The 14,241-nt window shown below is 46.4% G+C and overlaps 1 protein-coding gene across 4 annotated transcripts in view; it reads left to right on the forward strand.

The window, feature by feature from the left end:
* Window positions 1–7,031, forward strand: part of Lpar5 (lysophosphatidic acid receptor 5) — a 13,099-nt gene extending 6,068 nt beyond the window's left edge. For 3 of the 4 annotated variants that reach the window (XM_048787640.1, XM_048787641.1, XM_048787639.1), the window contains exon 2: window positions 5,566–7,031. In XM_048787640.1, the coding sequence (XP_048643597.1) occupies window positions 5,801–6,937 (1,137 nt within the window). In that variant the 5' untranslated portion in view covers window positions 5,566–5,800 and the 3' untranslated portion in view covers window positions 6,938–7,031. Of the gene's footprint in view, window positions 1–4,204; window positions 4,271–5,565 lie in introns of those variants that run through there. The other variant, XM_048787642.1, reaches the window with a different exon arrangement.
* The last annotated feature ends 7,210 nt before the right edge of the window (window positions 7,032–14,241 follow it).

A 14,241-nucleotide genomic window follows, 5' to 3' on the forward strand; every position in this document is an offset into this window, starting at 1 on the left:
AAAAAAAAAAAAAAAGAATGATAAAGCATGGGCTGTGGATGTAGTTCAGTGGTAGAGCCCTTGCCTATCACTCAGAGGCCCTGGTTCAATCCCCAGCATCAATCAATCAATCAATAAAGTGTAACTTTATTGATTTATTGAATTATAGAATAAACTATTATTGAAATCTTAATATGAGATGTTTCCAAACAGTCCTTTTAAAAGACATAGTTTCATACTAAGTCGGTTATACATGCGGAACCAGATAGGAATGTGAAAAGAAGTGGTTAGGTGCCTGGGTTTTTTTTTTTTTTTTTTCCTCCAGTGCAATGGATTGAAACAGGGGTGCTCTTAATTGAACTACACCCCCAGTCCTTTTTATTTTTTATTGAGACAGGGTATCACTAAATTGCTAAGGTTGACCTTGAACTTGTGATCCTCCTGCCTCAGCCACCCAAGTAGCTGATATTACAGGTGTGTGCCACCATGCCCAGCCGGTGATTGGATTTTGACACAAGAGATGTTATAACAGGATTATGAGTGGGCTAACATGTTGAGTGGGGAGTAGATTTCCTGCCAGGCAGCCAATAAGTGTCACTCAGGTCTGCGAAGTGCAAGGATTGAAGTGTACATCTGCAGGGTGTGGTCCCCACCCCAGGGCCTTACCATCAACATGAACCAATGTGCATAAAACAACTGAGGGGATCAAAGCAGCAAATTAAGTGTTTGAGTACTTTCTCTCTCTCTTTTTTTTTTTTTTTGTATGTGGTGCTGAGGACCGCCGCACGCATGCCAGGCGAGCGCTCTACCACTTGAGCCACATCCCCAGCCCTCTTTTTTTTTTTTTTTCTCTTTTTTTGCTAACAGGGACTAAATTCACTGAGCCACATCCACATCCCTTTTTCATATTTTATTTAGAGACAGGGTCTTGCTAAGTTGCTTAAGGACTCACTAATTTGCTGAGGCTGGCTTTGGACTTGGGATTCTTCTGCCTCATCCTCCCAGCTGCTGAGGTTACAGGCATGAGCCACTGTGCCCAGCTTAACTGTTTAAGTACTTTTTTTTTTTTTTAATTTTCTGAGAAGGGGAGCTACAATGTTGCCCAGGCTAGCTTGGAACTCCTGAGCTTAAGCAATCCTTCTCAGCCACCTGAGTAGTTGGAACTACAGGCATGTACCACTGTGTCCAGCTCAAATATTTAAGTACTTATGGGAAATTATAAGGAGGCACATATGCGTGTTTGTGTAAAGAAAGATGAGTTTGTTACCAATGTTTGAAGTTGGAAATAAGAAGGAAGTGGTGTTTTGTTTTTTCAGTACAGGGGATTGAACCCAGGTCCTTGCACAGGCTAAAGCACTCCACACTGAACCACAACGCCAGTAGGAATTTGGTTATTAAAATGTATATCAATTGGACAAATGATGAAGTAAAATAAGTTACCCCTGAGCACAGATTTCATATAGTTAACTATAGAAGACTAGGTGCTCTATCCAGCATCTATCCACTTATTGAATCATCCATTCTGGTTGGAAGCAACACAGTATATCTTGGACTTTGGAACTGGGCAGTCCTGGGTTTTATCCTCAACTCATTCCTTGGTGATCAGCTCTTGGGCTTCTGTTTCCTTTCCTATAAAAATGAGGACAGGGCTGGGGATGTGGCTCAAGTGGTAGAGCGCTCGCCTGGCATGCGTGCGGCGGTCCTCAGCACCACATACAAACAAAGATGTTGTGCCCGCTGAAAAACTAAAAAATAAATATTAAAAAAAATTCTCTCTCTCTCTCTTTAAAAAAAAAAAAATGAGGACAAACACCTACCTCGAAGGATGGTTGGAAGGGTTAGAAATTAAGTATGAAACATACCCTGGAATATGGTTACTATTATTTTTCAGTCTACATTTGTTGAGGTAGGTGCTGGGGATACAAAGATGAATAAGCCATAGTCCACAGTCCCTCCCTCAAGGAGCTCACAGTCTAATGGGAGAGGCTGATTAAGAATAATTAATTACAGGGCTGGGGATGTGGCTCAAGTGGTAGAGCGCTCGCCTGGCATGCGCGTGGCCTGGGTTCGATCCTCAGCACCACATACAAACAAAGATGTTGTATCCGCCAAAAACTAAAAAATAAATATTAAAATTCTCTCTCTCAAAAAAAAAAAAAAAGAATAATTACTATACACATGGGAATAGCTGATAGACCTGTGCCTCCCTCCACCCTGGAAAGCACAAGGCTGAAGGGACAACATCTTCCCTGTGGGGGAGGCAGATCACCAGGTCCTGAGAAATGACCCAATTTGCCAGTTGGAGAATGAGAGGAAACAATACAAAGGCAGAGGTCTGAAAACAAAGGAACATGGGTGAAAGTGGGGATGTCTACCCAGAAACAAGTCTGATTTTATTTGCTTTTCAGCATTTTAAGTCCCATTTGGTATTATAGTCATCCCTTGGCATCCCTGAGAGATTGGTTTCAGGAATCCCCCTTGGATACCCTAACCTATGGATGCACAAGGCCCTTAAGTAAAATGGTATAATATTTTCAAATAATCTAGACATATTATCTTATATACTTTAAATCATCTCTAGATTATTTATAATGCCTAATACAATATAAAAGCTATGTAAACAAGTTACACTATATTGTTTGGGGGATAACAACAAGAAAAAGGTTGTATATATTTAGTATAATTTTTTAAATTTATTTTTTGTGGTGCTTGGGATTTGAACTCAGGGATACTTTACCACTGAACCCCCCACTCCTTTTAATTTTTTTTTTTTTAATTTAAGACAGGGTCTTGCTAAGGTGCTGAGTCTGGCTTCAAATTTGTGATCCTCCTGCCTCAGTCTCCTGAGTAGCTGGGATTACTTGCAATTGGTTGAATCCATGGATGTGAAACCTGTGGTTATGGAGGGCTAACTGTATTCTCATTGTCAAATTGGCACTTTACAGGAGAAATGTTTATTTCCTTAAACTGTTCCTCAACATCTCTTGCTAGTCTCAAGCTACTAGTGGTGATGATTGGTGAGAGAATAAATAAATAATCTGGTATTTTCAGGTTTACAATTTAATTTTCTGCAAGAGTTTATCTATTTTGTAGTGCTAGGGACTATAGGGGGACCTTCAGCATGCTAAGCCACATACACACTGAGCCACGTCCTCAGTGCAATAGGCAAAATTAAACTGCTTCTTTTGGATGGAACCAGCTTCATTCATGTCTTGGGATACTTGCTCAAGGTCTGAGACAACTTCTCTCCCTAAGATGTGGCCAACAGTATTGCTTAACGGCTATAGAGTTGTTGTTTGAGATGATGAAAAAAATTCTATTTCTGGTAATCATTATTGGTGAGGATTATGTATCATTTTAAATGTACTTCATGACATGGAATAGTACACTTAACAATGATGTTAGAAGCTGGGTGTGGTGGTGCATGCTATAATCCCAGCTACTTGGGAAACGGAGGCAGGATTGTAAATTTAAGGCCAATCTGGATAATTTACCAAGATCCTGTCTCAAAACAAAAAGTTTTAAAAAGGTCTGAGGAGCTAGGTGCCATGATGTATGCCTATAATCCTAGCTACTCTGGAACCTGAGCCAAGATCACAAGTTCAAGACCAGCCCCAACAACTTAGTGAGACCCTATCTCTCAGCTCAGAGGTGAAGATAGAGTGCTTGCTTGTTAGGCATGAGGCCCTGGGTTCCACTGCCCAGTACATAGAGCTGGGCCTACTGGCATATTCCCTCCCGTACCCTGTAGTTCCAGTTATTCAGGAGGTTGAGGCAAGAGGATCACTCGAGTCCAGCAACTTGAGGCCAGTCTGGACAGCATAGTGAGATTCTGTCTCAAACAAACAAACAAACAAACAAAAAAAAAAACTAATTGGCCTTAGGGAGTTGAGGAAGTTGGGACACTCAGATCACATCCTATTCTTTGGCTTGTCTACCTCTTGGCTGCGTCCTTGATCAGCCAACTTTGCCTGAGGACTGAAGTTGCTGCAGCCTGCTCTTTAATGGCAGCTGAAACCGTACTACTCCTTACCTTCACCCTCTCTGGGTCCCTTATGTGTCTTCACTATCAAACCACTGTGTTCCCTATCACAGAGCTAACTTCCTCTTGGAAGCTCTTTTGGTAGACCCTCAAGGGGGAACACCCAGAAAAAGCCCAAGGTACTCTTTTTTTTTTTTTTTAAAGAGAGAGAGAGAGAATTTTTTAATATTTATTTTTCAGTTCCGGCGGACACAACATCTTTGTTTGTATGTGGTGCTGAGGATCGAACCCGGGCCGCACGCATGCCAGGTGAGCGCGCTACCGCTTGAGCCACATCCCCAGTCCCCCAAGGTACTCTTAACATGCCTCTGCCCAAAGCAGCTGGGCAATTGGCCTATAAGGTACCAATACATTCTTATTTCCATTTTACAGATGAAGAAACAGCATTAGGGAAGTCAATCAGGATGAACCCATATTGCTCTGACATCAAATATCAGAAGGGTGGATGTGATGAGTGAGGCTGGGATTTTGTACAGGACTTGGGAGTCTGAACTTTAGATAATGGGGAGCCAGCCTAGCACCTGGCCTGGAGAGGTGCTTCATACTATTTCTCCCACATGATGGACCTATTTAAGTGGACTTCTTTGTTATCTGCCTCCTTCCAGTGGAATGTAAAGTAGGTGGGAGGCGGGGGGAAGGCCTATGTTTTGCTCACTACCCTGAACATGCCTGGAATCTTTTAAAGACTTAGTAAGCATTTGAGGTAGGGAGAGTTCTTTTAAGACAACAGCAACCTAAGCATTTTATGTACATGATTTTATTTAATCTCTAAACAACTTAGCGAGACCCTGTCTCAAAATAAAAATAAAAAGGCCTGGGGATTTAGCCCAGTGGCAAATCAAACCTGGTTTCAATTCCCAGTATTTAAAAAAAAAAAAAAAAAAAAAAAAANCCTTCATGAGCTTTTTTTTTTTTTTTTTTTTTTTTTAAATACTGGGAATTGAAACCAGGTTTGATTTGCCACTGGGCTAAATCCCCAGGCCTTTTTATTTTTATTTTGAGACAGGGTCTCGCTAAGTTGTTTAGGGCCTTGCTAAATTTCTAAGGCTGGTCTTGAACTTTTGATGGTCCTGCCTTGGCCTCTGGAGTCTCTGGATTACAGGCCTGTGCCTCCACACCTGTCTAGTAAAGATCACTTTTAACATGCTATGCCACCCCCATTCAAGGTTAAATAAGATGAAGTTTAGAGAGGTTAACTTTTCTGAGGTCACAAGGTGGCAAAGCCATGATTTAAACCTAAACGTTTACTCTGGGGCTAGGGATGTAGCTCAAAGTAGAGTACTTGCCTACCTGGGTTGAATCCCCAGCACCACCCAAAGAACAACAAAACAAACCAGACAGTCTGGAGTCCCTGACTCCAGAAAGAGGGCATTTAATACTGTACAGTACAGTCCTGGTATAGATGCTATTTTGGACTGGGTGCAAAGAGGTGCAAGATGAGGCTGAGAAAAGTCATGAGGCCAGCCAGTTTAAATAGCTAAACATTTGTGTCTGCTGCCCTGTCCCTGCATAACTTTGATTTTTGATTTGCCTCTCCATTCCAGGTCTCCATTGCTGATGAGGCTGTGACTAAAAGCTTCCAATCCTTTACAGCCATCGGACCCTGCAGCCATAGCACATATTTCCATGACCTGCTTCTCCTTGCTTTTGGTCGGTCTCTGCACAGCCTCCAGGTCCCTGTACAACCTCCAGGCTGCCACCCTGGAGGTAAAAGGGATGCCTGGATCTTGATGTGTCTCATGATGTATCCAGCCTAGCTCCCCCTCCCACTTTTTCACGATGTTGACCAACTCCTCCCTGTTGGCCAACTGCTCTGCCAACGCCTCTTCTACCAACAGCTCTATTCCTCCGTGCCCTGACTATAGGGCCACCCATCGCCTGCACATGGTGGTCTACAGCTTGGTGCTGGCGGCCGGGCTCCCCCTTAATGCGCTGGCCCTCTGGATCTTCTTGCGCGTTCTGCGCGTACACTCGGTGGTGAGTGTGTACATGTGCAATCTGGCAGCCAGCGACTTGCTTTTCACCCTCTCACTGCCCGTGCGCATCTCCTACTACGCACTGCACTACTGGCCCTTCCCCGACCTCCTGTGTCAGACGTCGGGCGCTATCTTCCAGATGAACATGTATGGCAGCTGCATCTTCTTGATGCTCATCAACTTGGACCGCTATGCCGCCATCGTGCACCCCCTGCGTCTACGTCATATGCGGCGGTCCCGCGTGGCGAGGCGGCTCTGTCTGGGTGTGTGGGCACTCATCTTGGTGTTTGCTGTGCCCGCCGCCCGCGTGCACAGGCCCTCGCCTTGCAGCTACCGGGGCATCGAGGTACGTCTGTGCTTCGAAAGCTTCAGTGATGAGCTATGGAAGGGCCGGCTGCTGCCCCTTGTGCTGCTGGCCGAGGCCCTGGGCTTTCTGTTGCCCCTGGCAGCCGTCCTCTATTCATCTGGGCGGGTCTTTTGGACTCTAGCGCGGCCGGACGCCACGCAGAGCCAACGGAGGCGGAAAACCGTGCGCCTTCTGCTGGCCAACCTCGTCATCTTCCTGCTGTGCTTCGTGCCCTACAACTCCACTCTGGCTGTCTATGGGCTGCTGCGGGGCAACCTGGTGGTGGCCAGCCAGGAGGCCCGCGATCAAGTGCGCGGGGTGTTGATGGTAATGGTTCTGCTGGCCGGAGCCAACTGCGTGCTGGACCCGCTGGTGTACTACTTCAGCGCCGAGGGTTTCCGTAACACCCTGCGTGGCCTGGGTACTCCACTCCAGGCCCGGACCTTGGCCACCAATGGGGATAGAGGAGCGAGTGCAGAAAGATCCTCAGAGGCCATCCACACCACTGGAGTGGATGCCACCAGTCAGGAGCTACTCCAGCCACCTAAACCCAGAATGCCCTTCACCGAGTGTCCCCAGGATTCCACCCTCTGAACGCATATCGCGCAATAGTGCAGTCTGGTACCTCTCTCATAGGCTTCTGGATCCATGTCCATGAGGGAGGTGCACTGAGCGCTTGGATTTCAGAGTGGAACTTCAGTTCTTGAATGCAGATGAGAACAAAGTGTGGAAACAAGGTCACAGGAAAGAAAGATTGTTACTAGCCATGGCTTCTTTAAGTTGGTGGTAGTAGGCAAAGGACTCTTTCTCCAATCGGTGGGAAGTGATGCAATGAACCTGACCACAGCTAAGAGCTAAGATGGAAAGAAAAGTGGATACCCTGGATTTTGCCACAGGACCACAGGGCCAAGAGCTGAAGAGCCCCAAACCTTGGTAGATCAAGCTACTGAGAAGCTGGTGCCATCTGTTGAGTTCTGTGCTGATCTCAGGGCCATGGACACCACCATTCTCACTTCCACCTGGCCTCCTGCTACTTAGCAGGAAGCGTACAAGTGTTTATTTGATATGGAGAGAACTGGGTTCCTTATTATTGATTTCTAATGGTTTCAGCTAGGACACCCAACATGGGATGGTAGGGGCAGGCAAAACTGTGAATTAAATTGTGATACACACTGCCCCCCTCCCCAAAATCCTAGTTTTTGTCCCTTGTCTAGGTCATCGCTTCTCCTGCCATTGTTTTTAGGGCCTCCTCCTTTCTAGGTCCTTAATATCATCTCTGTCTTCCTGCTTTGTCAAAAGAAAGGAGAACAGTCTTTGTATTAAAGCATTGGTTCTCAAACTTCTTGGTCTCAGATCCCTTTACACTCATAGAAATTGAGGACCCCAAGAGCTTTTGCTTATTCTTTGTTGTTTTAATATTTACTGTAATGGGAATTAAAGCTAATAAGTTTTTAAAACAGAAATACACAAGCACACAATCTATTAGCCGTGAGAGTGGTAATGTCATCACATTTCTTGAAGCCTCTGGAAAACTACATTGTATACTGGTGAAGAGAGTGAAAAACATAAATAATATCTTAGTAGTATTATGAAGATAATTTTGACTTCATGGACTTCCTCAAAGAACTGGTCCCTGGATCACACTTTGAGAACCATACTTGTACTAAGGTATTAGAGTTCACATTACCATCTTCCCAGGGCATTATATAATAGTTTTTTGTTTGTTTGTTTTGTTTTGTTTTTATGACTGTAAGGAGTGTGGTGCTCAACAAATTAATTGCTAATAATAGTGCTTAAGGCTTGGGGCTTCCTGGAGGCAGGCAGGAGTTTGTACACCAAATGGAATACCACCTTGGGCTTATAAGGGCAGCAGCCTTGGGGGGTCAGGGGTGGAATCAGACACACACACACACTCCGGAGGAGAGGGTGACACGTCTCTAGTGGTTAGAAAGGAACTGTGCCATAGCCAGGAGAGAAGAGTATACAGGGAAGTAAGAGTGAGATGAGAGGACAGGAATAGCCCGACTGTTCTTAGCAAACTAAATGGTTTCCTTCCGTCTTGATCCAAGTAGGGGGCTGGGAGGGCTGCAGAGTTAGCACCTTGACATCTTTAGACCTTGGCAGTAAGAGTTGTTGCTATGTGTGTCCAGTATGCATTTCCATCCCTATGTCTCAGTACTGTATTTTTCTCTCCCTCTCTCTGTATGTGTGTGTGTGTGTGTGGGGGGGAGTGTGTGTGAGACAGTGTTAGGGTTTTCCTGTATCTGTGTTTCGAGTTCAGAGTCAGTCTTTTGTGTGTCTTTATGTGAGCTCTCCAGTTGGTGATTTACAGGGGTAAAATGACCTCTGGTGGCCAAACCAGGTAACTGACCCAGATTTCTCAAGATAGCCTTGAAGTCCCAGCCTTCATCTGGGTAGAGGTTAGAGCCCAGGACCAGCTCCTTACCCAGTTGCTCTTAAGGCTTGTTTGTTAGCATCCACCCCATCTGGCTTCACCTTCAGAATTCCAGACCTGTTTGTGCCTGTCCTGATCTGAAGGCACAAGCCTCACCAAATCTCTTAGTCCAACTCTGAGAACTTTAACACAAACTGAACTGAACACAATTTAAAAAAATAAAATGAAGGGGCGAGGTGCAGTGGTGCGCACCTGTAATTCCAGTGGCTAGGAGGCTGAGGCAGGAGGATCACAAGTTCAAAGCTAGCCTCAGCAACTTAGTGAGGCCCTAAGCAACTTAGTGAGACCCTGTCTCTAAATAAAATATTTTTTTAAAGGGTGGGATGTGGCTCTGTGGTTAAGTGCCCCTGGGCTCTATCCCTGATACCCTCCCCCCAAAAACAATAATAATTTGAAAGGGAAGAGGGCATACTTAACATTCACAAGGCCCTGAGTTTGGTTCCTTGTAATACACAACTAAATGAATGAACAAATAAAAATTTTAAAAATACTTGAGTACTTTTATATGCAGGTACATGAGTGAATTCTAAAGTAATTAAAACACATATATAATCTGCTTATTTATTTTTCCTAATTTTTATGTTTATTGGATGTCTCCTTCCTAGATAGAATGTAAGCTCCATGGGGGCAGGCTTTGGTTCTCTTATATATTCACTAACATCTAAAATAGGGCCTGGCACAGGAGAAGTGCTCAATAAATATTTGTTGAATGGATGAACAGTCAGATCTTGTTGTGAAGTATTTTACTACTTAGTGGGGAATACAGAACAATAACTATAATGCAAGATAGAAGATGCAGGAATACAGGGCAAAGTGTTGGCAATTTATTTAGAACCCTGAAGGTTCTCAGGTTTGGCTCACATGGACATATTGTGTAAGATAGCCTATAGGGAAATGAAGTGAAGGAGAATCCAAGGAAAAGAGCGATTTGGGACCTACTACAATAGTTGGGAAGAAGTGTGGTTATGGTTTGTGGAAGAATTCTCACCAGGCTATCACTTCCAGATGGAAATGGGTTGTTTGCAGTGTGACATGTCTGGTGTTAAAGTCCTGGCGGACTGTTAAAGGCCCATCCAAAGGGTTTCTACCATGAGAACACAGAAGAATAGATTAAGGAGCTATTGCAGACAGAGGGGAATGAATAGAACCTAACACATTAACAGGCTGTGGAAGTTTAAGAAAACTTGTAGCTAGGCATGGTGGCACTTGCCTGTAATACCAGCAACTCAGGAGATTGAGAAGTAGAAGAATCCCCAATTCACGGCCAGCCTCAGCAACTTAGCAAGATCCTTCTCAAAATAAAAAATAAAAAAGGCTAGGGATATGGCTCAGTGTTTAAGCACCCCTGATTCAATCCCTGATACCAAAGGGGAACAAAACAAAACCAAAAAACTTGTAGCCACTGGCACTTTCACAGGATTCCCAATTATTTTGTAAGTAATAAGATGGAGTCAAGATGTGGGAAATCTAGAGCACACACCCATGCTTTGGGGCTGTCCCATTTAAGGTCTAGAAAAATCCAAAGAGGAGGAAGAGAAAAAGCAAGAGTGTTACAGGTTTTTAAAATATTCTCATGGCCAGCCAGGTGCTGTGGCACATGCCTGTAATCCCAGTGGCTTCAGAGGCTGAGGCAGAAGGAGGACCACTTGAATCCAGGAGTTTGGAGCCAGCCTGAGCAACATAATGACATCGTGAGAACTTGTCTCCAAAAATTTATATTATGCTAAGCGAAGTAAGCCAATCCCAGAAAACTAAAGGCTGAATGTTTTATCTGATTGGTGGATGCTGATCTATAATACGGGGATAGGAGGAGTGGAGGAACTTTGGATTGGGCAAAGGGAAGGGTGGGGAGAGGTTATGAAGATAGGAAAGATGGTGGAATGAGATGGACATTATTATCCTAGGTACATGTATGATTGCATGAATGGTGCGTCTCTATACCGTGTACAACCAGAGAATTGAAATGTTGCACTCCATTTGTGTACAATGAATTGAAATGCATTCCATTGTCAGGATGATGATTATCCCTACTGTACAGATGAAACAACAAAACACTGGGGAGAATTTGAAGTCTTAAGGTTACACAATCTGGAAATGGCTGACTCTCTATTTGGCTCCTAAACTCCTACTCCTTGCAGCACATCCTGTTCCCCTTTCCTCTCCAACCCTGGCTCTATTACATGCATCCTTGGTATCCTTGCCTCTCTTCACCTGATAAAAGTCATCTCTCTCAATTGTTTTTCTCACCTCGAATCTGTGGTGTCATCTTTGCCCTGATCTTCCTCCATGTTCCCTGTGCACACTGCCCTTCCCTTTACACAATCCTCAGTATCCCCAGGACACAGTGCAACTGGGTAAGGTCTAAGAACCAGGCTCACCCACGGTATCAATTGTGTTAGGTCCTAAACACACCATATCGAGGACCTGGGAAGGAATAGCCTGTCCGTGACACACACAGTCAGGACAGTTTAGACTTAATGCGGTGGGTATGACTCCCTCCCCAGGCCTGGGATTAAAAAAAGCAGCACTTTTTTTTGGGGGGGAGGGGGGGACTGGAGATTGAACCCAGAGGCACTTAACTACTGAGCAACATCTCCAGTCCATTTTTATTCTTATTTTGAGACAGTGTCTCTCTAAGTTGCTTAGTCTCACTAAATTGCTGAGACTGGCTTTGAACTTTCGATGCTCCTGTCTCAGTCTCTGGAGCTGCTGATATTATAGGAATAAGCCACCTGGTCTGGCATACAGCAGCACTGTTAATTGTTCATCAACTCAACGGAGAAGGATACCATCCCTTGGTTCTCAAAACCTCCTCTATAGGATGATGCCTTCGCATGGTGATTCTAGTTGGGGGAGAGTATCAATCAATGGTCTGGCAATACAACAAAGTCAGGAGAATCAGGACAGAGGTAAGGATTCTACAGGAAGGCAGAGATGCTACATTCTTGGTCTTGACCATCTTAAGGAGAATCCTTATGATCTTGCTTGCCTTCTGGGATCCCAAGTAAGAAATGGGGAAGGGAAGGTAAATCTCACACCAGACATTCCTTCTCTATTCTTTCAGGAGGCCCTGGAGACAAAGAGAGGCTGGAGGTAATTCTCATCAGAGGACCTGAAAGAACTGGAAAGTGAAGTTTCTCACACTAGGTTTGGGGAAAACCAAAGACTCTCAGAACCTTGGAATCAAACAAACCTGGATACTGATTTCAGCTTTGTCATTTCTTGGCAATGTATCTTTGGTCAATTAACCTCTCTGAGCCTCTGTTCAATGGAGCTCATAATATCTGCTTTTTGGGTGGTGGTGAGGGTCAATGAGATGAAGGACCTTTGAAAGGCATTTTAGAAGCTTCATAAATGGGAGCTGTCTTTCAAATAAGAGTATGGAGCTCAGATGCTGCTTGTGATGCCCTTGCTTCTGGAAGCAGCAAGGGTTCCAGGTGAATCGTCACCAGACAGAGCCCTGCCAGCAATCAGAGCTAGGGCCAAGGGAACTGGAGAGGAGGCAGGCTGGGCACGTTTCCATGGTGCTGGGTCAAGCAGGCAGTCTTCAGGGGCAGTGACTGGTCCATTGCCCTCTGGGGGCACTCTCTCCCCATGAGGCTGATGTCCACCCCACAAACTAAGGAATAGGTGGAGAAGCGCATGAAAGGAAGAGGAGGGGGATAGGACGAAGACCCAGGATTTGGAGAAAGGGCGAGTGAGGAGGCTGGAGGGCCAGGCAGGCACAGGGTGGGGCCAGGAGAGGGGCCCAGGGCAGGAGGGCGGGAGACAGCCTGGGAGGGAAAGCGCCGACCGAGGGAGGGAGGAGGGACAGGGAGGGAGACCGGCGGCGCTGACACAGCCTCGATATGTGGAACGGGCTGGGGTTTGGCCCACAGGTCAGGCGTCTGGCAGTATTATGGGATGCAGAGGCCTTAGGAGACAGGGAGAGTATTATGGGCTGGAACAGCCTTAGGAGACTGGGGAATATTATGGGCTGGTGAGGCCCGGCTCCAACTGGAGGCGGGAGGAAGGGGTGCGGGGCGGGAAGGGGGGGTTGGTGGTGGAAAGGAGTATTATGGGCTGGAGGCCTCCTGCGACCAGAGGCAAGAGTATTATGGGCTGGCAAGGCCTTCGGTGGCCAGAGGGGGGAGCAGCGGGGGATGGCACCGGCTGCATGTGACTGAGGGGGCAGTTGGGGGGTGGTGAATGGGGGTGGGGGAGCTTATTATGGGATAGCTCTTTGTACCTACTGCGGGGACTGCTTCTCCAGAAGATATTATGGGATGTCGTGTGTGGGAGGGGGAGTGGGGCTGGGGGGATTATTATGGGATGGTGGTGCAGAATGGGGAGGGCTTGAGGAGCTCTTCTCCAGCCCCCCTTACCCCTTAGTCTCTCACCATCTTAAGGTCAGCCTCCTACCTCCAAAAGCCCATGAGGAACACCTGAAATCCATCTCCCTACACACACACTTTGGGCACCTCAACCCATCCTAGGCATCTTCTCTAACTAGCAGCCACCTCCCTCCAGAGTGCGGAGGAAAAAAGGTAGCCCCTGAGGAATGGAATAGAGACTCATAGCAGGGTCGTGATGGTCAGTGACTTCCAACTCCCACCTGCACAACGTCATCTTTTGCTTCCTAACCCCTTATGCCACTCTTTCTCCTCTCCCTCTCTCCTACAAAGTGGGGGCCCTTCATCCTCTTCCCCTCCCCCCTCCCCTCCATTTCCTCTCCAGCTCCCTCCACAGCCGTAACCAGTAAAACAGGCGGCCAACTATTATGGGATGGCTGCTCCCAGCAGCTCTGCAGGGAGGGGGCGGTCACCGCGGAATGTCTCTTGTGGGTGGCTATTATGGGATGGCCGCCTCTCTTTTTTTTGAGGGGGTAGGGGGCTACTGAGGAGGATTATTATGGGATGTGCCCAGCACAGCTGGGTGGGGCTGTCCTAGGTAGGTAAAGCTCTTGGGAGGGGGGATGGTAAAGGAAAGGAAGGAAGAGGGAGGGAAGGAGCAGGGAGGGTGGGGTGAGCCCTTGAGCCAGACCTGAGGCCTGGCAGGAGTAACTGGCTGGAGAAGTTTCTTTGGTGACAGCTGATTGAAGGGGCCCCTGGGGCGAGCTGCACCTAGCCAAATCTGAACCCTGGACACCTGAGTTCTTCCCCCAGTTTGTGAGCTACAGGAATACCAAGTCCAGGGTCAGAAGTGAGAACTCCCAGGTCCTGGCTGGGTGCACACCAAAGAGTAGTGTTTCTGGTGACCACAGTACTCAGCTACTCTATTCCATCTTCCTCTTCCTGGGTTTGAACCTTGGGACCATAGCTCGCAGAAGAGGGGTCCAGCACTGGAATGCAGTCACACCCAAAGAACAGATGCTGGCTTGGCTCCTGACAGACAAAAGTCATTCCTTATGCCCTGAATGGTCTGCATCATGTCTAGCCATCACAGTGCATTGTCACTATGGCCT

Source organism: Marmota marmota, unplaced genomic scaffold, assembly GCF_001458135.2.
Source record: "Marmota marmota marmota unplaced genomic scaffold, marMar, whole genome shotgun sequence".
NCBI lineage: Eukaryota > Metazoa > Chordata > Mammalia > Rodentia > Sciuridae > Marmota > Marmota marmota.